At 50.2% G+C, this 22936-nt stretch overlaps 1 protein-coding gene across 1 annotated transcript in view; it reads left to right on the forward strand.

Moving 5' to 3' along the window:
- MAPRE1 (microtubule associated protein RP/EB family member 1) overlaps positions 1-15884 on the forward strand; it is a 121127-nt gene extending 105243 nt beyond the window's left edge. Inside the window, exon 8 of the mRNA XM_078651807.1 lies at positions 15739-15884. Within this exon, the coding sequence (XP_078507933.1) occupies positions 15739-15765 (27 nt within the window). The 3' untranslated portion in view covers positions 15766-15884. The remainder of the gene's footprint in view (positions 1-15738) is intronic.
- The last annotated feature ends 7052 nt before the right edge of the window (positions 15885-22936 follow it).

A 22936-nucleotide genomic window follows, 5' to 3' on the forward strand; every position in this document is an offset into this window, starting at 1 on the left:
TCAATTTTTGTCTCCAGGCTGGTGCCGACTGCTTGTATCGCCGCCATGATTGATCTGAGAGATGGTTCTGCTGCAGGTGCGGCTTTATTCATTCCATCTGCGGCCGAAAGCTGGCGGGGACTGCATATTTGTCTAGATTGTTGAGTTGGATGGATGTCGTATGCCTTTAGGTTTAGTCATACTGCCTTGTAGGCCCCAGGCCAGACAGTGAGTCACCAATAGGGAGCGCCTCGAAACCTTCGGACAGTGGTTAATGTTACCTTGGAAGTTAGTGCGGTCAGAGGGGTTTGCGCTGCCTCAGTCTGCCACCCTCATCAGTCCAGGCAGTATGATTGGCCACTTGCTAGTCCAAACTCTCCCGTAGCTCTGCCTGGTTCCAGCTGGGCCGCGCTTAAATCTGTTCCTCTCCCTCCATAGCTTTTCACCCCGGCTTCCAATGTGCATGCAGCGCTTGTGGAATGTGGTGTGAAATGTCCGAATTCAGGCACTGACTGTTGACAGTAGGTCGGATTTTGTGGTGTGTAGTCTTATTTAATGCCTCCTACCTCAGGCTTATGCAGTGTCCTTCCTCGATGTGTTGGAACTTCCCGCAGGAGCGGGTGTAATCTGAAAGAAACAGGTTAGTATTAGATTCCTTACCTTAGAATATCCCCAGGCGTCAGTCTGGATCCGGAAACTTTTGCGTAGCAGTACCCCTGCGCGTCGGTAGGCGTCGTCTGCAGGCGTCCCCTGCGGCTCCGCGTCGTCGGCGTCGTCCGCCGTGATGACGTCGCTGGAGTATATAGACGCCGCCTCCGCGCGCTGACGTCAGTTCTTCTTTTTTCCGCGCCAGTTAGCGCAGATCCGAAGAGCAGTACTCCGGTCTTTTGACCAAGTTTTTTGTTAACTGATTGATCTTTACGGTGCCGGTAGGATGCCCGGTTTCAAGAGTTGTGACGAGTGCGACCGCATGATGTCGGTCACCGACCACCATCGACTCTGCCTCCGGTGTCTGGGCGCGGACCACGACGTGGAGTCCTGCGTCGACTGTCGGGCCTTGACTGGAAAAGCTAGGCGGGAGCGGTCCCGCAAGCTTCTCGAACTCCGGTTGTCGGCCCCGCGTCGAGAGCGGTCCCGGTCCGGTCGGAGGTCGAGGGAGCGGTCGAGGGAGCGGTCGCGGAGCCGCCATGGGCGCTCCGGGAGTCGCCACCATTCCTCCGGCTCGTCAGGTAAGCACAAGAAGTCGGGGCGTCGCCGTCGCACCCCCGACTCCCCCCGACGCCCGCGTGCTGCGGCCGGGGGCTCGGGTGACCCCACCCCCGCGGTCCCGCATGGGTCGCCGACGCCGTCTACCCCACACCTGTCGGTCCCTGGGGAAGGCGCGTCGCGTGAGGAGATCGAGGCCTTCCTCATTGCTATGAGGGCGAGGTCTTCTCCGGCGGGGCCTTCGGCGCCTGCGGGCCCGTCGGTTCCGTCTGGGGGCCCGAGCGGTTCGGGTGCTCCTGCCCCGGCGCCGCTGGTTCCCTCTGGTTCGTCGCCGGCTGGTCTCCCGGCCTCTCCGGCGTCGGTTCCTGTGGGCCAGCCCGTGGTACCGCCCCCGCGTGGTGCAGCGACTCCGCCGTCGGCTCCGGCCGGCGTCGGGTCCCCGGCACCGACGCCGCGCGGCGCCACCCCCCTTTCCTCCCCGACTCCGGACTCGGAGCCGGACCGGCGTCGGCCGACGCCGGACCCGACGCCGATGGGGCCCGTTGACCCCGATGTCTATATCGTCGACCCAGAATATGGGTATGACGAGGAGGAGTATGGAGAGGGTTGGGAGGGGTCTGAGGACCCTCTATCCCGTGCCTGCCAGTACGATGTGGACTGGGTAGGTGATCTGGGTGATGCCAGTGGCCTGGACGAGTCGCCCAACCCTGGGTTTGTCTCTCCGTCCCCTGTGGCGTCCGAGGCGGGTGCTGCCTATTCGGTGGTCCTGATGAGGGCTGCCAAGGCCTTACACCTTGAGCTCCCCGTCGCGAAGGTCAAACCGAATATCCTGACGGAAGTTTTTAAACCGCAGTCATGCCCCCAGGAGCCTCTGCTGCCGTTTAATGAGGCCCTGACGGATGTCCTTCTGGGCACCTGGTCCAGGCCCGCCTCTGGTGCGCCGGTTGACCGGAACGTTGCCAGGCGTCACCGTCCCTGCGCGGACGACCCTGCCTTCCTGTCCACCCATCCCTCCCCGGAGAGTCTGGTGATCCAGGCCTCCACTTCGCAGTCCGCATTTCCGTCGGCTCCGCCCGACCGGGAATCAAAGAGGTACGACCAATTTGGAAAGAAAGTGTTTTCCTCTTTGAGTGCTGGGCTGCGGTCTTGTAACACCGCGTGCCTCTTGGGCCGCTACACCCACTCCCTGTGGGATACGGTCGAGGAGTGTTTGCCGCAATGCCCCCAGGAAGTGCGGGACAAGCTCACCCGGGCCTTTGTTGAAGGCCGGGATGCGGCGCGGTACTCGATCCGTTGTGGTCTGGACACCACGGACTCACTGGGACGGGCCATGTCCACTACGGTGGCGATTCGTCGCCATGCCTGGCTGAGATCTGCCAACTTCTCACCAGACGTCCAAAATACGCTTATGGACATGCCATTTGATGGCAGTCGCCTGTTTGGTGACAAAGCGGACCACGCGCTGGAGCGCTTCAAGGACTCCAGGGTCACGGCCAAGTCCTTGGGTCTCTCGACCCAGACCCAGCGCCAGCAGACGGGTTCGTTTCGGCCCTTTCGTGGCCAAGGGAGAGGAGGTCCCACACGTGCTGCCAGCCACGCGGCGCAGAGCGCTCCCCAGCGCGGTGGCGCCCGTGGTTTCCGCCGTGGTGGCGGTAGAGGCCAGCGTCGTGGTCAGTCCACGCCTCCCTCCGCTGCGGCATCCAAGCCTTCCTAGTCCGAGCTTTCGGGCTCACGTGACGCCAGTGGGTGGCAGGGTTCGCCATCACCACTCCCGCTGGCGCGCGATAACATCGGACAGGTGGGTGCTGCAGCTTGTCCGAAGGGGCTATGCCCTCCCCTTCGAGTCCACTCCTCCAGCCATGCCACCGCAGAACCACCGTGTGTCGGGGGACCACTTGACACTTCTGCAGGAGGAAGTTACGGCCCTCTTGGCCAAGGGGGCCATCGAGCGCGTTCCTGGGCCAGAAGTAGGGTGTGGTTGCTACTCCCACTACTTTCTGGTACCCAAGAAGGACAAGGGAGGCCTGCGTCCTATCTTGGATCTACGGAACGTCAACGGCTTCCTCCGGAAGGAGAAGTTCAAGATGTTGACTTTGGCTCAGGTCTTGGCTGCTCTAGACCCACAAGACTGGATGGTAGCGTTGGACTTGCAGGATGCGTACTTTCACATCCCCGTCCTGCCGGCCCACCGGCGTTACCTGCGGTTCACGGTAGGCCACGAGCATTTTCAGTTTATCGTGCTCCCTTTCGGCCTTACCAGCGCCCCACGGGTGTTCACGAAAGTGATGGCGGTGGTCGCAGCTCATCTGCGCCGGTTAGGGGTTTCAGTCTTCCCCTACCTCGACGACTGGCTGTTGAAGGCGGGCTCGCCCCAGACAGTCGTCCACCACCTTCAGATGACGGCAGACCTCCTGCACGAGTTGGGGTTTTCCATCAATGTGCCGAAATCACACCTGTGTCCCTCTCAAAAGCTCCTTTTCATCGGAGCGGTTCTCGACTCGGCGCAGTTTCGGGTTTATCCCCCGGAACGGCGGGTCCGGGATATTCAGGCTCTGATTCCCATCTTTCAGCCGTTATCCCGGGTTTCGGTCAGGTTGACGCTGCGGCTTCTGGGGCTGATGGCCTCCTGCATCCTTCTGGTGCATCACGCCAGATGGCGGATGCGGGCTCTGCAGTGGGACCTGAAGTTTCAGTGGGCCCAGCATCAGGGCAACCTATCCGACCATGTCCTGATCTCGGAGGGCACTGCGAGACAGTTGCAGTGGTGGCTTACAGACCGCGATTGGGTCAGGGGCAGATCCCTCTCCCTTCCCCAGCCGGAGCACGTGGTTGTGACGGACGCGTCCCTCCAAGGCTGGGGTGGCCACTTGGGAGAGGCGGAGATCAGAGGCCTCTGGTCTCCGGCGGAGTCCCGGCTCCATATCAACATGTTGGAGCTGCGGGCGATTCGCCTGGCACTGAAGGCATTCCTCCCCTTTGTCATCGGGAGTGTAGTGCAGGTGTTCACGGACAACACCACCGCCATGTGGTACTGCAACAAACAGGGCGGTGTGGGGTCGTGGACCCTTTGCCAAGAGGCTCTGCGCCTCTGGCAATGGCTGGAACGTCAGGGCGTGACTCTGACGGTTCAACACCTGGCAGGTTCTCTGAACGCCAGGGCGGACGAACTCAGCCGTCGGTGCTCGGTGGATCACGAATGGCGTCTGAACTCGGATGTGGCGAGAGGCCTCTTTCAGCAATGGGGAGAGCCTTGGTTAGATCTATTCGCCACAGAAGAGAACGCGCAATGTCATCAGTTCTGCGCGTTGGAGTTTCCAAGACGGCACTCGCTCGGCGACGCCTTTCGGCGCGAGTGGAGTTGCGGTCTGTTGTACGCCTTTCCGCCTATACCACTTCTGCCCAGAGTGCTGAAGAAGATCAGGCGCGACCGGGCCCAAGTTATCCTTGTGGCTCCGGACTGGGCTCGAAGGTACTGGTATCCCGAGCTACTCAGCATGACAGTCGGTCCCTCGATCCGCCTGCCCCTTCAGGAGGACCTTCTGTCGCAGCAGCAGGGGACGGTCCTCCACCCGAACCTGTCCAGTCTCCACCTCCATGCGTGGAGATTGAGCGGCGACAGTTGAGGCCATTTGACTTGCCTCCTGAAGTCTGTGATGTCATTCTGGCAGCCAGGCGTCCCTCCACAAAGTCGGTATACGCCTGCCGGTGGAACAGATTTGTGGCATGGTGCACAGCAAAGGCTGTGGATCCCCTTTCTGCCCCTCTGTCTGAGGTTCTCCTCTTCCTCCTTTCCCTTGCCCAGCAGGGCTCTGCTCTGGGCACTATCAAGGGCTATCTTTCTGCCCTTTCCGCCTTCTTGAGGCTACCTGATCAGCCATCTTTGTTCAAGTCCCCTATTGTGTTAAGATTCTTAAAGGGCATCACGCACATGTATCCTCCAACTCCGTTCGTGATGCCTCAGTGGGACTTGAACCTGGTTTTGACTTTCCTGATGTGCGCTCCCTTTGAGCCCCTTCATTCCTGTCCTCTCCGTCTTCTCACCTTAAAGACGGCCTTCCTGGTAGCCATCACCTCTGCCAGGAGAGTGAGTGAGCTCCAGGCTCTTTCTATTCAACCTCCTTTCTTGTCTGTTCATCCTGATAAGGTGGTTCTTCGGACTAGACCTTCTTTCCTGCCCAAGGTAGTCTCTGCTTTTCACATTGGGCAGTCCATCACCTTGCCCTCCTTCTTCCCGCCTCCGCATCCTTCAAAGGATGAAGAGCGGCTCCATCGTCTGGACCCAAAACGTGCGCTTTCATTCTATATGGATCGCACACGCCAGTTCCGGGTGGATGACCAACTGTTTGTTGGCTACGTGGGTGAGAAGAAGGGAAGGGCGGTACAGAAACGGACCATCTCTCGGTGGGTCGTCCTGTGCATCAAAGCATGCTACTCTTTGGCTCGGAAGGAGCCTCCTGTTGGGCTGCGGGCCCATTCCACTCGGGCCACGGCGGCTACTACTGCCCTGGGCCGGGGAGTCCCTTTGCAGGACATTTGCCAGGCGGCCACGTGGGCCTCGCTGCACACCTTTGCGAGGCACTACTGCCTGGACAGTCAAGTCCGGAGGGATGGCTTCTTTGGCCGTTCGGTCCTCCAGGACTTTCTGGTGTAGGTTGTATTGGTTCGCAGACCCACCACCGGGGTTGGTATTGCTGGGGTATCTATTCTAAGGTAAGGAATCTAATACTAACCTGTTTCTTTCAGATGAACAAGTTACTTACCTTCGGTAACGATATATCTGTAAGAAACAGTAGTTAGTATTAGATTCCTTACCGCCCCGCCCGTCCTCCCCGTTCTGCGAACTGATACCTAGGGTTAAGGACATCCCTTTCAGGGCCCTAGTTTCAAATGGCACCAGTGTTGGTTCTCACATGGCTCTGCGTGTTCTGGCGCGGAAAAGCTGTGTGCAAAGAACTGACGTCAGCGCGCGGAGGCGGCGTCTATATACTCCAGCGACGTCATCACGGCGCACGACGCCGACGACGCGGAGCCGCAGGGGACGCCTGCAGACGACGCCTACCGACGCGCAGGGGTACTGCTACGCAAAAGTTTCCGGATCCAGACTGACGCCTGGGGATATTCTAAGGTAAGGAATCTAATACTAACTACTGTTTCTTACAGATATATCGTTACCGAAGGTAAGTAACTTGTTCTGTAGCGCTAAGGGGAGGGGGAGAGAGAGGATGCTTCTTTGGGATCTACCCTGAGTGTGTCTTCTCCTCCTTATTAGCCGTTGTCTGGATCACGCTCGTCCCCTTTACCCACAAGGCTCGCGCCGGCGTCGGAAGTCCGATGTCAATACACCAGTCTATCAGTATTCCGCAGCCTGTTGTAGTGCCGTGCTGCCGTTATAATGTAGTCTGAGGTATCCCTTCCAGTTAAGCGGCGCTGGTGCTCCCCAAGATATAGGCCACAGGACTGCACGCCTATCTCTCCGATCACGTGGGGGAGGGTCTACTGCGGTCTCCCCGGGGTCTCACCTTGCAGGTGGCTGTGGTCTCTGTGCACGGGCAGTGCTCCCAGGAGGCCCTCAGTCCCTGCCATGCACTCAATGGGGACAGGCCGTCGGCCGCGGCAGTCGCGTAGCACCGAGACTCGGCCTCTGGTCCTCACCGCAGCTGTCGGATTACGCGGCTCCGCCCACCTGTCGTGGCTAATGCCTTGCTATCCAGTTCGGCACCGCTCCGTTATCTTGGCTGTCGTGGTTAGCGGGAGTCTGAACGACGAACCCTCTCGCTCCATGGCTTCTGGAGCCTTATTCTTGCTTGTTCTGCCCTCGAGGTGCCGGATTGTTATCGGATTTAGCAGGTTATTCCGCAGGCCCTGACGGAGCCCAAGAGCTACACCGCCATTGCTGTTGGCGCCAAGCCACGCCCCCAGGTAAATGTATATTAAATTGTATAAGTAGATCGTTTTTTCCCCTCATGTATCTGTATTGGGTTATTCAGCAGTATACATACATAGGATTTCACCTACCCAATCTAATAACATCCATTATGTTGTATAATTTACACAAAGTCATGTACTGCGTAAGAACGTGTAACCTTGCTCAATCAACCCTATAACTCCCACCCCGTGTAAGTAGATTGTACTGGTTTGGTGTATGAACATAGATTGAATATTTGCCAACAGACTGAGTAATGTCACATATCGTTCAGATGGTATACTTAACAGAATCAATACAGGCTGAGCAGGTTTTTTTTAAAGGAATTTCTTGGTTGTAAAAAAAACCACCACTTCCCTGACCTAATGAAAGGTATAGGTAGAATCCCTTGGGTCTTATCAAAATGGAAGCAGCTGCAATGAGAAGGCATGATGGGATATGAAATCTGACACTGCTTATTTAAGGACATTAGAAAAGGAAGCTCATGGAGCGGCTGCCTATCAAACTTTGTATTCTAATATTAATTTTGTTTTTCTTTTAGAATCGAGCCTCAGCATTGTCTTAAGGCAGCCTCTATCTTTTGAGAACCAATTGGCTATGATTTACAAGAAAAACTAAATTCCGCCAATGTGACCTTGGATATGGTGCATTATTTGTCTGCATTTTAAAATACCTGTGTTTTCATATAGATAAAACATTTATATAACAACATGTTGTGGGAACCTGTTCCTACAAGGGGCTATTCGAGTGCTTCGGTCTATAATGAAGATTCAAGGTAACTTGACAAATTAGGGGGAACCACTGGAACTATGCAGCATGGGTGACCAAATAACCGGTAAATTGACTACATTTTGCAGCACCTTCTGTGGCAGAAGGTCTGTTTTGATACTTTTTAACACTTATACAACTCAGATCCCAATGCTGTAAAAAAATGGAACCATTTCTTAAGCAAGTAAAACTCTCATTCAGCAAATAATTTCTTACGATGAAATATTTAGCAACATTTGGTTTCTTTCATTCAAAGCGCAAGAACGTCACTATATTAACAATATCCTTTCTCCTGGCCCAAATAAAAGCAAGATAGTACGTAACATACAAAGTTGCATTCAGAAGAAAACAAGGATATGTATACACACATTAGCAGGGAAAATGTCCTGTATAATTTATGCACACCAGGTCATCTGCAATGTATGTGCAGCAAATTGTCCTCTCAAACTGGCCATCCTTCCATATTCTTTCGGACATCCTCATATCCCCCCATACCCTCTTTGAGTACTTTTCAAATCATCTACACAATATGTGTCTCATGCAAACTTACCCTGTACCCACAAAGATATGGCTTGTATCGCAAAGCAGCTCTAGCTAGTCCTAATCCCCTGCACCTTCACTTGCTTGTATCAAAGAGAATTTGGATTGACCACTAGACTGTTCATATATAGGTAGCATCATGTATGTCCAAACTTGGGCAGAAGGTGTTTACGCACCTGATAGTCCTAGTCTTTATCTCAAAGCTAAGTTTACTCACAGGTTCTTTTCCAACAGTACTCCTAGCTCTCTGTGCTCGCCCCAGTACCTTTTCCCATTTCTCCTTTCCCCTTTCTCACTCATCTCTCCGCCCCAACTCTTCTACTCACATTCCGTCATCCAACCATCTCACACTTACACTTCTCTCCCCCTCTTCTCTTCCTTTCTTTTGATCTCTTGCTGGGTCTTTTTAATGGGCTCTTCACCATCTTCAATACGCTTATCTTACTTGCTTTCTGTTCATCCTTAACACACTCACCCTGCTTCTGTAATCTTCTATCCTCCACTTCCCCTCTTGCAGTTTCTTTGCTCATCATCTCTTCCTTGCACCAGTCTCTTTTATTCATAACGTTTTGCTTGCACTTTCTCTCCACTCTTCCTTCAGTTTCGATCTCACTTCCATCCATTTTGTGTCCTCTTCTCCATTATATTGCGCCCCTTAGTTCCATTCTCCTTTTTCACACTTCTCCCCTCTTTCAAACTGTCTTGTCTCCTTGTAGAGTGCGCTTGTCACCATTCCCTCTATTCTCTATCATCCTGCTTGGACACCACTCCTCCTCTTTACTGCACTCTTCTTTCCCTTCTCCTTCTGTACGTTCCACCCTGTCCTCCTCCCTCACTTCCTTTCCATCTCCCTCCCCCCTTTCTTTCATCTCCCTCGCCCTGCACACTTCATTGCTTTTTTTTTTGCACTGCCTCTCGCCACCTTTCGTCCACACTTACTTCCATTCTTTCCTCTCCTGTCTTATATTCTACTTTTTCCCCCTCTAGTGCTTTGCTGTCCTATTCTGCTTTCTTACATTCTAAACTACTGCATATTTCCTGTTCTTTTTTTCTTGCAATAACAGCTCCCCGTTTTATCCACCTCCATCTTCTTTCAAAACTGTCCTCGCCCTGTTTTAGGTCTGGCCTACTCAGAGCATTAGCTGTATTTTGTTGAAAACCTATTGTTTATATTATAATATACAGAGTGGTCTATGGGCCACACCCTTGCTCATGAATGGATGCTTTTTTTTTGTCTATCTAAGTTTTGCAGAGTGAATCTTTTCTAGATTCACTATGCTATGCATTATTCCACCATCTAGTGGTTGGGTAAGGAATTGTAGTATTTATATATATATATATATATATATATATATATATATATATATATATATATATATTTTTATTTATTTTTTTTATTTTTTTTTGTCGTTGGTGGGTGTTGACATACCACCATTTGGAGTTCCTCTGTGACGTCGACGTGCTTCTTCCGGAAGCTCCCATCTTTGGTCGCCATCTTCGGATTCTTTTCTTCCGCCGTTGGGTCTGGATCGATACGGGAGGAGCTCCAGAAGATTGGAGAGAAGAATCGATGATGATAAACAAAACAAATTGGAGAAGAACTTCTTTGACGTACCAGTCTTCGAGTCTGGGAACCGGGAAACAGCAAAGAGGAATAGACAAAACTTCGATGTCATTCGAAGAATGTGCATACAGGGGGATACCTGTGCACAGTAATGGACAAGACGACATTCAAGTTCTGCGACAATTGTCACCCCAAGTATGCACAGAATGATCAACATCCAGTCTGCAACCTTTGCCTGCAGCTGAAGCGAAGATTGCAACGCATGCTCCGCGTTCACCCCAAAAACTTTGTTGGTAAGAGACCAGGAAGAGCAAATTACAGCATGCAGGGTCAAGGACCACCACTGTCTCTTCGAGACCTGGGCCTCTAGCGAAGAGGAGGACGTCGCCGCCGAAGGGCCTGAAGGAGAAGAGAACGCGTACGTTCCAGTCGTCTAAGTCGAAAACAAAACTCCGAAGAAGGTAAGAGAAGCATCGACCCCCAGAAGATCAGGTGACTCACGAAAGAGTGATTCGAAGCCCTTAAACAGCCTCGTCGTCGAAACATTTGACCGCAAGCGCGTCCAAAGAAAAACAGTCCATCGGTTCCTGAGACAAGGACTCAGACTGCGAAAACCCAAGAAAAGTCAAAGGCGTCGAAAGACAGTCACGAAAAAAAACAATCTTTGACTGTGTTGTCTTCCAGCTCAAAGAGAAAAGCTGAAAATTTCGACGCTGAAACATAAGCGTCCGAGCTAAAAAAGAAGAGAATCGAAGCCAAGAAGGCGAGTATCTTGCAACGCAAGAAGGATTTCTATGAAAAAAATGAAAACATTAAACATTTTGACCAACGCCGAAAAGGACATAGAGGAACTAGAGCCACCAGCAACCCCAGAACCGGTCAAAGAAAATGAGGAAGAGGAATACTTCTTCGAAGCTGAAGGGGAGGAAGAGGACCAAACCAATCACGGTTCAGCTACTTCAGGGACAAAAGACCCACAATGGCAAGATCTCGACGCCGAGTCACCAGAAGAAGTGGTAGACCCATATCCATCAAGGCCTTCTCCACCAGATGACATTGGGATGTACAACCAAGTTATAAAGAAAGCAGCAGACACTTATGGAGTGCAATTGGAGGAAGAAAAGCCACAATCATATTTTCTACTAGAGACATTGCTGCCTACACAGACCAGAAGTCAATTCCTTCCGATGCTGCCAAGTGTACTGGACCAGGGTAAGGAAGCCTTTAAAGAACCTGCTACATGCAAAGCAGTGACACCAAGAGGTGTGCAAGAGAAAGTACAAGCATTCCTCTAAGGATCCTAGGAACATCTAAGGTTCCGAAACAAATTCATAAAGACTCAAAAATTCAAAATGACAACTTTACAAGAGGTGATACATCAGATACAGGCAGGAGACTACATGGTAACTATAGACTTAAAGGACGCATACTTGCACATCCCCCATGAACAGAAAACACGGGTCTATTAAAATTTGTGATCAACAGAACACACTACCAATTCAGGGTGCTAGAATTCTGACTGAAATCGTCACCAAAAGAGTCTTCACAAAATGCCTAGCAGCAGTAGCTGCTCACATAAGAAGGCAAGGAATGCATGTATATCCATACCTAGATGACTGGCTAGTAAGAGCAAGCTCCTACAATGTCTACAAACACATACAGCAAGTCATTCAAACATTGGCCCAACTCGTTTTCTCAATACCCTGGTACAAATCGTCACCAGAATTAGAGCAAGTAAACATTTTCTCAGGCACAGAAATCAACACAAGACTAGGGAAAGTATTCCCAAGCACAAAGAACACTAGCAATTCTGAAGGAGATGCATCTATACCAAAGGGGGCAAGCTCTGACCGAGAGGACAGTGGGGAAACTGCTAAGGATGATGGTTTTGTGCATTTATCTATTCCCGAACATTCAACTGCTTGTGAGACCATTCCAGGAATGGCTGCAAAACAATGGTCCCATGCAACAGGGAGTTGGGAGGATCTAGTGGTTATCACAAACAGTTCATCAAGAAATAGCATGGTGGAACACAAGAAACATAACACACAGGAGACTTTTCACACAACCTACTCCAACAGTGACCATCACAACATATGCATCCAAGAAAGGATGGGGAGCGCACATGGACAACCTGAAAGTAAGGGGATTGTGGATGCGACAGGATGAGGTAAAACACATCAACTTCCTGGAGTATAAAACGGTGTTCCTAGCCTTAAAAGCCTTAGGGAAAGAGGGTGCTAATACAAACAGACAATACAACAACCATGTTTTACATAAACAAACAAGGAGGGACACAGTCCTTAGCACTCAACTCTTGCCCAACAACTATGGATATGGGCGATCCCGAGGAAGATTGACTTACTAGCAATACATCTGCCAGGGAAGGGCAATGTAGTAGCAGACATGCTAAGGAGGCAAATTTCAGCATCCCACGAGTGGGAATTAAATCAGTCAGAGATCCCAAAAATATTCAACAAATGGGGTACCCCGCAAATCGATCTATTTACTATACCCCACAATGCAAAATGCCAAATCTTCGCATCCAGGCTACTGTGCAAACAATCCCTATGGAATGAGCTATGGATAGACTGGTCAGGGATATTTGCTCACGCTTTTTCCCCGATACCACTATACACAGGGTAATTAACAAATGCAAGCTCAGCCACATGACATTAATACTCGTAGCACCCCTGTAGGACAGACAGACTTGGTTCTCTCAAATAATGGAAATAACTCTGGGACCAATGCACAAGCTTTCAAAAAGAAAGGACCCCTTAACAATGCAAAACAAAGTTGCTACACCCAGAACTAGAGAGCCTATGCCTGGCATAATGGCTCCTGAGGACTTAGAATACGCTTACCTCAAGCTACCAGAGAGCACAATGGCAGTACACTGAAAAGTGAGGAAACTTACAAGCAGATGTTACACAGCCAAATGGAAAAGATTTGTTCAATGGTGCCTTAAGGAAAAACTTTCAAGGAAAATCACAAGAGAATCAACTGTGCTAAAATACTTAACATATTTACTACAAAGTAAAGTAAGCAACACATCTATAAGGGTACACTTAGGGGCTATTGTAGCGTGCACAAGAGGAGAAACAGGATAAAGTTTTCTCACATCCCACGTGGTGAAGAGATTTCTAGAAGGAACAAAAACAATAGCACCTCCAAAGGGGATGCCACCACCTGCACGGAACCTCAATGTGGTACTCACACAAATGATGAAAGCACCATTTGAACTACTGCATGAAGATACGCTACGTGCTTACACTAAATACTGCGTTTTTAGTTCCTATTACAGCACTACGGAGAGTAAGTGAATTGCAAGTGCTAACACTATAAGAGCCCCACTTCCAGATACACAATGACCGAATAGTCATGAAAACTGACCCGCAATTTATGCTAAAGGTGGCATCAAGGTTCCACATAAACCAAACAATACAAATACCAAGCTTTGTTCAAACCCCCAAATCACAAGCAGAAAGGGCATTACACACCCTGTACGCAAGAACAGTGGTCATGTATTATATAGAAAGAACCAAAGAATACCAAAAAACAAAACCATTCTTTGTATCATTTGCCAACAGTTTTCTCGGAAGACTAGTGACGAAAAATACCATTGCAAGAAGGAATGCACAAGCCATACAGTTATGCCACAAAATGGCAGGTCAAACATTGCAACGAGCACCACATGCTCACTCAATAAGAAAGAAGGGAGCAACCGTCGCTTTTCTAGCAAATACGCCTATTCAGGACCTTTGCCAAGCAGCAACATGTGTCTTCAATACGTACGTTCACGAAGCACTACTGTGTGGATATTCAAATGAATAAAGAAGCACAAGTAGGACAAAAGGTCTTACAACATATATTCACAAACCAACCCTTATCTTCCACCCAACCACCACAAGACTAGCAAACCGCTACAAAGTCTATGCACAGCATAGTGAATCCAGAAAAGATTCACACTGCAAAACGTATAGTTTACCTGCCGGTGTAGTTTTGCAGCTTGAAGAATTTTCTGGATTCACCAGCGAACCCACCCTCCGCTGCCAGAAAGATGAGACCGAAGTAAAGGAGGATATAACCAGTACGAACAAAAATAAAAAAACAATCCGAAGATGGCGACGGAAGGTGGGAGCTTCTGGAGGAAGCACGTCAACGTCACAGAGGGACACTAAATGGTGGCATTTCGATGCCCACCAACTACAAAAAAAAGACTAACTACTACAATTTTGAACCCAACCACTAGATGGCGGAATAATGCACAGCATAGTGAATCCAGAAATTTCTTCAAGCTACAAAACTACACCGACAGGTAAACTATACGTTCCTTGCTACTTATTCAAAGGTGGTTCTCCTTATTCTGATTTGTACTGCCCGCTGAGCTTAATTTCTTCAGTTTATCCTCCATAGCTGATGGGAGGGGATCTACATTTTAGCAGTTTAGTACATCGCTCCCATCTCTCCTGTCTTATCACTACTGCGGTTCACACCCTCACATCAATATTTTTTTTATTTGTTCTTTTCACCTACCCTTATGTTAGTCGTAAATTAAAAATGGCCACCGGTGCTTCATGATGTATGTGAGTACACGGGTTATTTTGGAATGGAGAGAACATTTTTCATCATTCGAACATGGCTGATGTGTGTGCCTACAGGTATGTGTGTACTGCATGGCTGACACTCATTCAAAAGCAGTAAATTTAAAAAAACAAGTCCACATGCAAGAGCGCCACTTTAAAAATAAAATAAAACTGTGGTAAAGCCAATACGTTGGCACTTGCCTTTTTACCATGAGACCTAATGGTTTTGCCAGCGCATGCTCCTTTGGTACACTGACAACACACACCCTTGTGTCTTGCACTCCTCTATTTCTCCTTCCTTGCCATCAACCCACTACCTACTCTGCATTCTTCACCCTTTTCACTCTTCTCTGTATTGAACTTATTTGAAATGACCTCTTCTTGCCTAGCTGCAGTCTTTTCTGATTCTTTATTTGCACGTTTTCTTCTTTCTTTCTTGTAGCCACATCCCTCTTTTCTACCCTCTCTACCCCTTCCCACCAGCCATCAATAGCCAGATCTCTAGCACCACCCACAATACAATGTGACGCAACACAATAAAATAGAACTAAGCTTAATTGAGTTTCACCATGCAGTGTCACACCACTATTCCCTTACTCAAACACAAAACCATCTCTCCTCTCATATTAAGACTATCACTACAAGATCCAACGTTTTTTAACCAGCGTATCTCAAATCTCACCATCCTGCACACACACATCCCTGATGTCACCATCATTTACATCCACATTACCAGGCCTATCTTCCACTAACATTGCGACTCTAATCAGAAGATCTGCTACCTTGTTCCCATGCATACCAACACACCCAGTACTTCAGCGAGGTACTCATTCATACTATTCAATCCTGACACTCTAAAAACATCCAGAACCCTCAACCTGAATGGCCTCCAACACTAATTAAAAAAAATCCTCTCCACACCAAGTAGGACATAGAGACGTCTGAATGTGAGAGAGGTGGGGGAAGCAACTAAAGGCTCGAGCCTGGCTTATTTGCCCCAAATGGAAGTGGTCTCCAAAAATACACGATATATCCCTTTGTATATAAGCATTTATTTGGACTATAGATATGTACCTATATATGTGTATTGATTTGTATACATGTGTATAATTGTTTTTAAAAATATAGATATTTAGTTCTGTCTAACAAATGCACATATTACTCTCCCACAGGGTCCTGCCACGGTCACAGATTATTGATTGCACCATGCAAACTATGAAAATGGTCGATTATCATTGTCTTCTTTTTATGTATAAAGCCTGAAAATTGCACAGTATGTGAAACAGCCTATGATGTAATGTCCTTCTTTTTCTTCTTTCCAATGTAATAATGCAAAATGTTAAATAAAGTTTATAAAAAAAAATAAGGTACACATTATTCTGTTTCTAACATGTATATAATTGACTGCATAAATAGGTAAATCTTTTCTCATAACCATGTATCTACAATTGCTTCACTATTTAATTACAAAATAAAAAAGCATTAATTTAAAGTACAACAACACTTGAAAGCTGGAGTTTATTAAATGCATCTTTAGTTGCATAAATTACCTTTCTTATGCATATATATAGATCTTCCATGTACTTATGTATCTATATATTACTTTTCTTCTTATTCAGCATATCCAATGCACTACCCTATTTCTCACCCTATACCACTCTCACTATATCCTTTACCTCCTCTCTTTCATCCCAAACCCCATACCACTACGATGATCCCCAGAATAACCCTTTCCTTGCTTCATCTCCTACCTCTTTCAATATTCAGACCCCTAACCAAGCCTTTCTAAACCCTTACCTCTGACTTCCCCCCCCCCCCTTCACCTGCCTTTTCATGCGAAACCCCCTCTTACTGCTATGATCTAAAAAAAAAAAAAGAAAAGATTCTGGACTGTTCCCTCTTCTGTCCCACCTGCCCTCTTCTATCCCTCCATTATTCCCTTTCAATCCAAAAAACAGAATAACGTCCACCACTCCAAATAATATCCTATTTCCCTAGACTAACTCTCGTCCACCTTGCCTTTACTCACCCCAACCCCCTCCTATGGCTATAAATTTGAGGGGAAAAAAAGAACATTCTAGACCCTACCCTCTTTTATCCCTCCACTATTCCTTTTCAATCCAAATAAAAGACTAACATGTCCACCATTGAAATTAAATGCATATGTCCCTATACTAATTACCACTCATCCTGTTTAAGTTCCTGAGTAGCGTGCTACTCGCCAAAAAAGTGCTTTGCCGCCTCATCGGGGATAGTAAGCGTTATGTAAATGCAAACCTTTTTCCCTGTTCGATTCCTCTACTAGCCCTCTCAATCCAAATAACTGACTAACATATCCATCACTCAAATTACTTTCATATTTCACTATACTAATTCTATGTCAGGACCGGAGGCTTCAGATTATGCTATATTCTTCCTTCGCTTTATTAGAATATTGCACACAGCAGCTCAGGAAACCAAATGTACAACCATGCTCAAAGGAACAAAGAGCATCAAAAACACTTGTACAAACTGAAAGAAAACTACAAGTCCCATGATCAGTCCTGGTGTCATCAAACGTAGTCCTTCCACTATGTCCACTACCAGGGTAGAAAGCCAGTCCTTCCGTCGACTTCCTCCTCTTTCTTCGCTGCTCACGCAGCCAGTTAAGTGCTCTTTTGTTTTTCTCTTGCAATTGCATGTCTGTGTAAGGATTTCACTGCGCGTTGTGTCAGCGCTCGTTGGGGGCTCGTCGCGGCGTCTTGCCTTGCAGAGCCCCGACCGCGGGAGCGTTTTCTCCGCTCCTTTCGCGGTCATTTTTCCCAGTTGTTGTTGCGGTGCGGTAGACGCCCGCCAGAGGGCGCCCAAACGTCTCGCTGGCTCCTCGGCGCTCTCCTCACTCTGGGAGACGCGCGGAGGAGTCAGTCAGCGCCGGAGCCTTGCCCTCGCCACCCCTTCACGCCCGGTAGACCCGGGTCGGTATTTCTGTCCCTATTTGCACATAAGACGCCCTGTTAAGGGTCTGTACAGCGGCCTGGACCGCGTTAAACGCCGGAAGGCTTGTTATGCACTGCATTTGACTTTGTGTGGTAAACGCGCTGTGGGGGTGGCTTAGACCCTGTCCAAAGTGAGGGTCTGCGCGTTGGGGGGGTCACAGTGCAGCCCCCTATTGCCAGGTGCTTGGCCCATAACTGCATTGCAGCCCTAGGGGACTGCCCATATTCTGCCCTCAGACACCCCGTGGGGTAGGCAGTTCCTCACCCTCCCTTGTTGGGTTTACATGGCTAGAATGGAGGAAAATAATTATTTTGAGGACTCTAACCCCTCTTTTCAGGATGATGAATTTTACCAAGCGGTTGACAATTCGATTTACCGCTGCGTGACTGAAATAGTGGGGCCCATGGAGGACCGCCTGTCAGCACGTATTGTTGAGGAGTGCCAGAAGTTGGCGTCCGTCCATTTGCAGAGTTCGCCTGCCCTCCCGGGTCCCTCGGGTGAGGGCCCGCCGGCCCCTAAGTTGCCACGTAGGGAAAGTGCTCCGTTGGGGGCACAGGGGGTGGACAAGGATGCGTTCGAACGCCTTAGGGACGCCTTCCTGGCTAACGCGTCTACTGCCTCCCCTGTGCCGCTAGCGGGCTCCGACCCTTCCTTGGACGTGGGGACTGCTCCCCCGTCTCCAGTGCTGTCCTCCCCCGATACGGACGACGATGGCGAATCTGTGCGCTCCTGGCGCCCCTCGGGCTCGGCTGTGGTCGTACCACGGGATGGTTCGGGCATGTTGGACCCGGATGAGTTAGTGCATCCGAGGTCTGCGGCTTGGACACCGGGTGAGACCGTGGCTAAGTTTGTAGCGGGTCGCCTGCGCAAGCCCTTGGAGAATGAGGCTAGGGGTTGCCTGCGGGGTGAATGTCCGAGGCCCTCTCTAGAGGGTAAGGTAGCCCTGACCCCAGAGTTAGATGCGAAAATGGCCACTTTCTTGGCCAAGTTTATGAAGGACCCGCGCAAAGGCATTGACCGCTCCTGGCGGTCATGCCAGGATAAGCTCCTTGACGCGGTCGGGCCCGCCACGAAAATTCTGGACATGGCGGAGGAGGCGAAAGCCAATGGTACCGTCATTTCCCCTGAGGTCTTGTCTAACTGGGCCCAGAGGGTGATAATTTTCCTTGGAAACGCTAACTGCGCCCTTTCCACGGAACGTAGACGTTCCCTCCTCATCAAATTGGATCCCAAGTTGGGGGACTTGGCTTCGTCTGAAGCAGGTGTGGTAGCCCAGGGTGGTCTTTTTGGGGAGCCCTTTATCAGGGAATTAGGTAAATTTGTTTCTACCTTTACCTCGTTGGACAAGGCGCAGTCCACTATCAAACGCGTCTTTCACCAGCGTTTTTCTGGAGGGGCCGGTCGCGGAAGGGGCCGCGCGCCCGGCCGAGGGCAGAATGCCAATAACAGGGGTCAAGGCTCCGGCAGAGGACAGTACCAGACCTCTGCCAACTTCAACAATTTCTATCCCACACGAGGGCAGCGCTTTGGCGGCAGAGGCTTCCGCAAGAACCCTGGACCCAACAATACCAATGGTAAGTGTCCTTTTTCTGGACCAGGTTCCCATAGGGGGGAGGCTGGCAGCCTTTTACGAGGAGTGGGCATCGCTCACTGCCGACGCATGGGTCTTACAAACCGTTTGTGGTTTTCACATAGAATTCTACGATCAACCTTTTCAAGAGGTTTTGCCTCGGCCGATTGTCTTTTCGGAACCCGACGCGCTTTTGATCGACGGGGAGGTTCAGGACTTGCTCCGCAAGGGAGCCATCTGTCGATCAACGCGCCACCCCGCTGGTTTCATCAGCAATGTGTTCCTGGTGGACAAGACGGATGGCGGCAAACGCCCGGTGATCAACCTCAAGGAGTTCAATGGGTGGTTGGTCTACCGGCATTTCAAGATGGAGGGAATACACCTCCTTCGGGACGTGCTTCTCCCTCTGGATTGGATGGTTCGGTTAGATCTCAAGGATGCCTACTTGGTCATCCCTATCCACCCTCCACACCGCCGTTTTCTGCAGTTCTGTTGGAAGGGCGCAGTGTTCGAATTCACCGCCCTTCCGTTCGGACTTTCCTCAGCTCCGTGGTGCTTCACGAAAGTGCTGCTCCCGGTGGTGGAGTACCTGCGAGGTCAGGGTATTCGGATGTTGGTGTATTTAGACGACCTTCTTTTGATGGGCCAGTGTCCAGTGGTCCTGGCGGGTCAGCTTCAGCAGACCGTCTCCCTACTACAGCGATTGGGGTTCGTGATCAACGGTCCCAAGTCTGCTTTGGTTCCCTCTCAGAAACTTACCTTTCTAGGCTTCGTGATAGACTCAATCGGAGCTACGCTCAGTCTTCCCTCACGGAAAATCGCCAAGATCAGACATTTGCTTCGTCAGACGATCGCAAGAGATCGGACGTCGTTGCGTCACATTGCCAGGGTGGTGGGCCTCCTGTCGTCTTCCATCCAGGCAATCTTCCCGGGGCCGTTGCACTACAGGGCGCTTCAACGCCTCAAGGCCCACCATCTGAGACGGGGTATGTCCTACGACCAGATGGTGCCCCTTACGGAAGAAGTGAAAGGGCGTGGAATGGGCGTGCGATCTTCGGATCGGTCCCGGATTTGGTCATCGAATCCGACGCCAGCCGATCGGGCTGGGGCGCCCGATGCGGAGATTTCTCCACCGGCGGCGCCTGGTCTTCCGACGAACAACAGTTGCATATCAACTGCCTGGAGCTCCTAGCGGGGTCCTTTGCGGTCCGTTGCTGGACCAAGGACTCGGCGACAGCCTGTGTCCTGTTGAAAATGGACAACGTCTCGGCGGTACGCTACGTGAACCATCTGGGAGGTCCGCGCTCTCGGGCTCTGGCGGACTTGGCCAAGTCCTTTTGGGACTATTGTCTCTCCCGACACGTTTCAGTGACGGCGGAATACTTACCGGGCCGGGTCAATCAGGTGGCGGATTGGCATTCCCGACACTTGCGGGATTCCAGCCAGTGGATGTTAGATCCCCGTGTGTTTCAGTGGCTCGCCGACCTGTGGGGTCCGTTTACGGTGGACCTGTTTGCGTGCCGCCTGGATCACCAACTACCACGGTTTTACAGTTGGAGACCAGACCCTCTAGCGGAGGCCACGGATGCCTTCCTGCAAGATTGGAGCCGGGACCGGCCTTATGCCTTCCCCCCTTTTTCGATGGTGGTCCGGGCGGCAGCGCAGCTGCGCCGCCAGGGGGCGGACTTGGTGTTGATCACGCCACTTTGGAGGTCGCAAGTATGGTTTCCGGTTCTTCTGGAACTTTCTTGGGATTTTCCAATCCTACTCCCCCAGTTTCCTCACCTCCTGCTGAATCCGAGTCAGGAACCGCATCCTCTCATCACTCGGAGTTCGCTCCGCCTCATGGCGTGGAAGCTTTCCGGGGCCGTTGGTCGCTCCCAGGCCTTTCGGGATCGGCTCAGGGCCTCCTGTCAAAAGCCTGGGCGGACAGCACGACGAAGCGATACAAATCCGCTTGGCTTCGATGGATGCGTTGGTGTCTTCGAAGGGACCTGGATCCCCTGGTCGCGGGCCTCGTTCCCGTTTTAAATTTCCTAGCTGAATTGGCGACGAAAGGTCTGGCTTATAGGACGATCAACGCTATGCGTTCCGCGATTTCTGCGGGTCACCAGCCAGTGGAGAATTCCCCGTTGGGGGAGCACCCCTTTGTTTGTAGACTCTTACGGGGTATTCGCCTGACATTGCCTCCGGAACCCAGGTATTCGGTCCTTTGGGATGTCAACGTGGTCCTGAATTTGTTTTTGTCCTGGCCGGCTAATCGTTACTTGTCATTGAAAGAGATTTCGGCGAAATTGGCCATGCTTCTGTGCCTGATATCTTGCAGGCGAGTTTCGGATGTGCGCGCATTGGATGTTTCCGCGCGTGTTTTTTCTCCGGATGGAGTTACCTTCACGGTGGGGCGTCGCACGAAAACCGCAACTCGATCTATTTCGTACCCGGCTTTTGTGGACACCCCGAAGTTATGTGTTGTGCATTGCTTGAAAGCTTATGAGGACATTACCTTAGACTTTCGCCCGGCGGGCGAGCGACAGTTACTGATTGCCTTGCGTAAACCACACAAAGCAGTCTCCTCCCCCACTATTGCAAGGTGGGTGCGTTGGGTCATGCAAGAAGCAGGCATTGATACGAAACTTTTTGGGGCTCACTCGGCCAGGGGGGCCATGGCCTCGAAGGCTTTCTCAGTGGGAGCTCGTTTGGAGGATCTCATGCGGGCAGCGGATTGGTCCTCGGATTCCACCTTTAAGAGGTTCTATTTCAAACCAGTAGTGGACCTAGCCCAGTTGGTGGTGAGTAAGCTTTGAACTTGCATAATCTGAAGCCTCCGGTCCTGACATAGAATCGAAATTTGCCTAGCTTATGTAACGGTAAGTTTCAATTCTATTAAGGACACGGAGGCGAGGATTATCCCACCCAGCTAACCCTCCATAGTCGGGACCCACCCGTATGGCAGTAAGTAAAGCGTTTTTGGACTGTTCTACATTGTAGTTCTGTTGTGCCAGTCTTACGATGCTCCTCTGTTCGCATGTTATGGCACCTGGTTTACGCTGTTGTTTTTCTGCTAGGAAACGATGGCGTCAAACAGGACCAGTGAGTGAGAGGTGTGATCTGCGCGAAGAAAGAGGAGGAAGTCGACGGAAGGACTGGCTTTCTACCCTGGTAGTGGACATAGTGGAAGGACTACGTTTGATGACACCAGGACTGATCATGGGACTTGTAGTTTTCTTTCAGTTTGTACAAGTGTTTTTGATGCTCTTTGTTCCTTTGAGCATGGTTGTACATTTGGTTTCCTGAGCTGCTGTGTGCAATATTCTAATAAAGCGAAGGAAGAATATAGCATAATCCTCGCCTCCGTGTCCTTAATAGAATTGAAACTTACCGTTACATAAGCTAGGCAAATTTCGATTCACCACTAATCCTTTATGGGTTCGGCAGTAGCGTGCTACTCACCGAAAAAGTGCTTTGCACTCTCATTAGCGGTAGTAAGTGCCATATGAATGCAATTACAATACCATCTATGTTTTCTACCCTGTTATGGTTATAGGACCGAAACGTCCTCGACTCTCGCGCACTGACTAGGGTTACCAGACTTCCCAGATTCTCCCGTACAGTCCCAGGTTTTTACCAGCTCTCCCTGGCAGATTTCAGCAATTTTGGCTCATGTTTCAATTTTTAGAGGGGGGCGATTGAATATAGTGAGAGGCATTTTTTGGGGTGTTATAACAGCTGCAACTAGCAGGGCTTTAGAAGTAAGCAATTTAATTAATGGGTATGATGTTGGTTGTAGAAATTAAATGTTTTTTATTTTCTTAATGCATCTTCTT

Source organism: Lissotriton helveticus, chromosome 7 (assembly GCF_964261635.1).
Source record: "Lissotriton helveticus chromosome 7, aLisHel1.1, whole genome shotgun sequence".
In the NCBI taxonomy this organism is placed as follows: domain Eukaryota; kingdom Metazoa; phylum Chordata; class Amphibia; order Caudata; family Salamandridae; genus Lissotriton; species Lissotriton helveticus.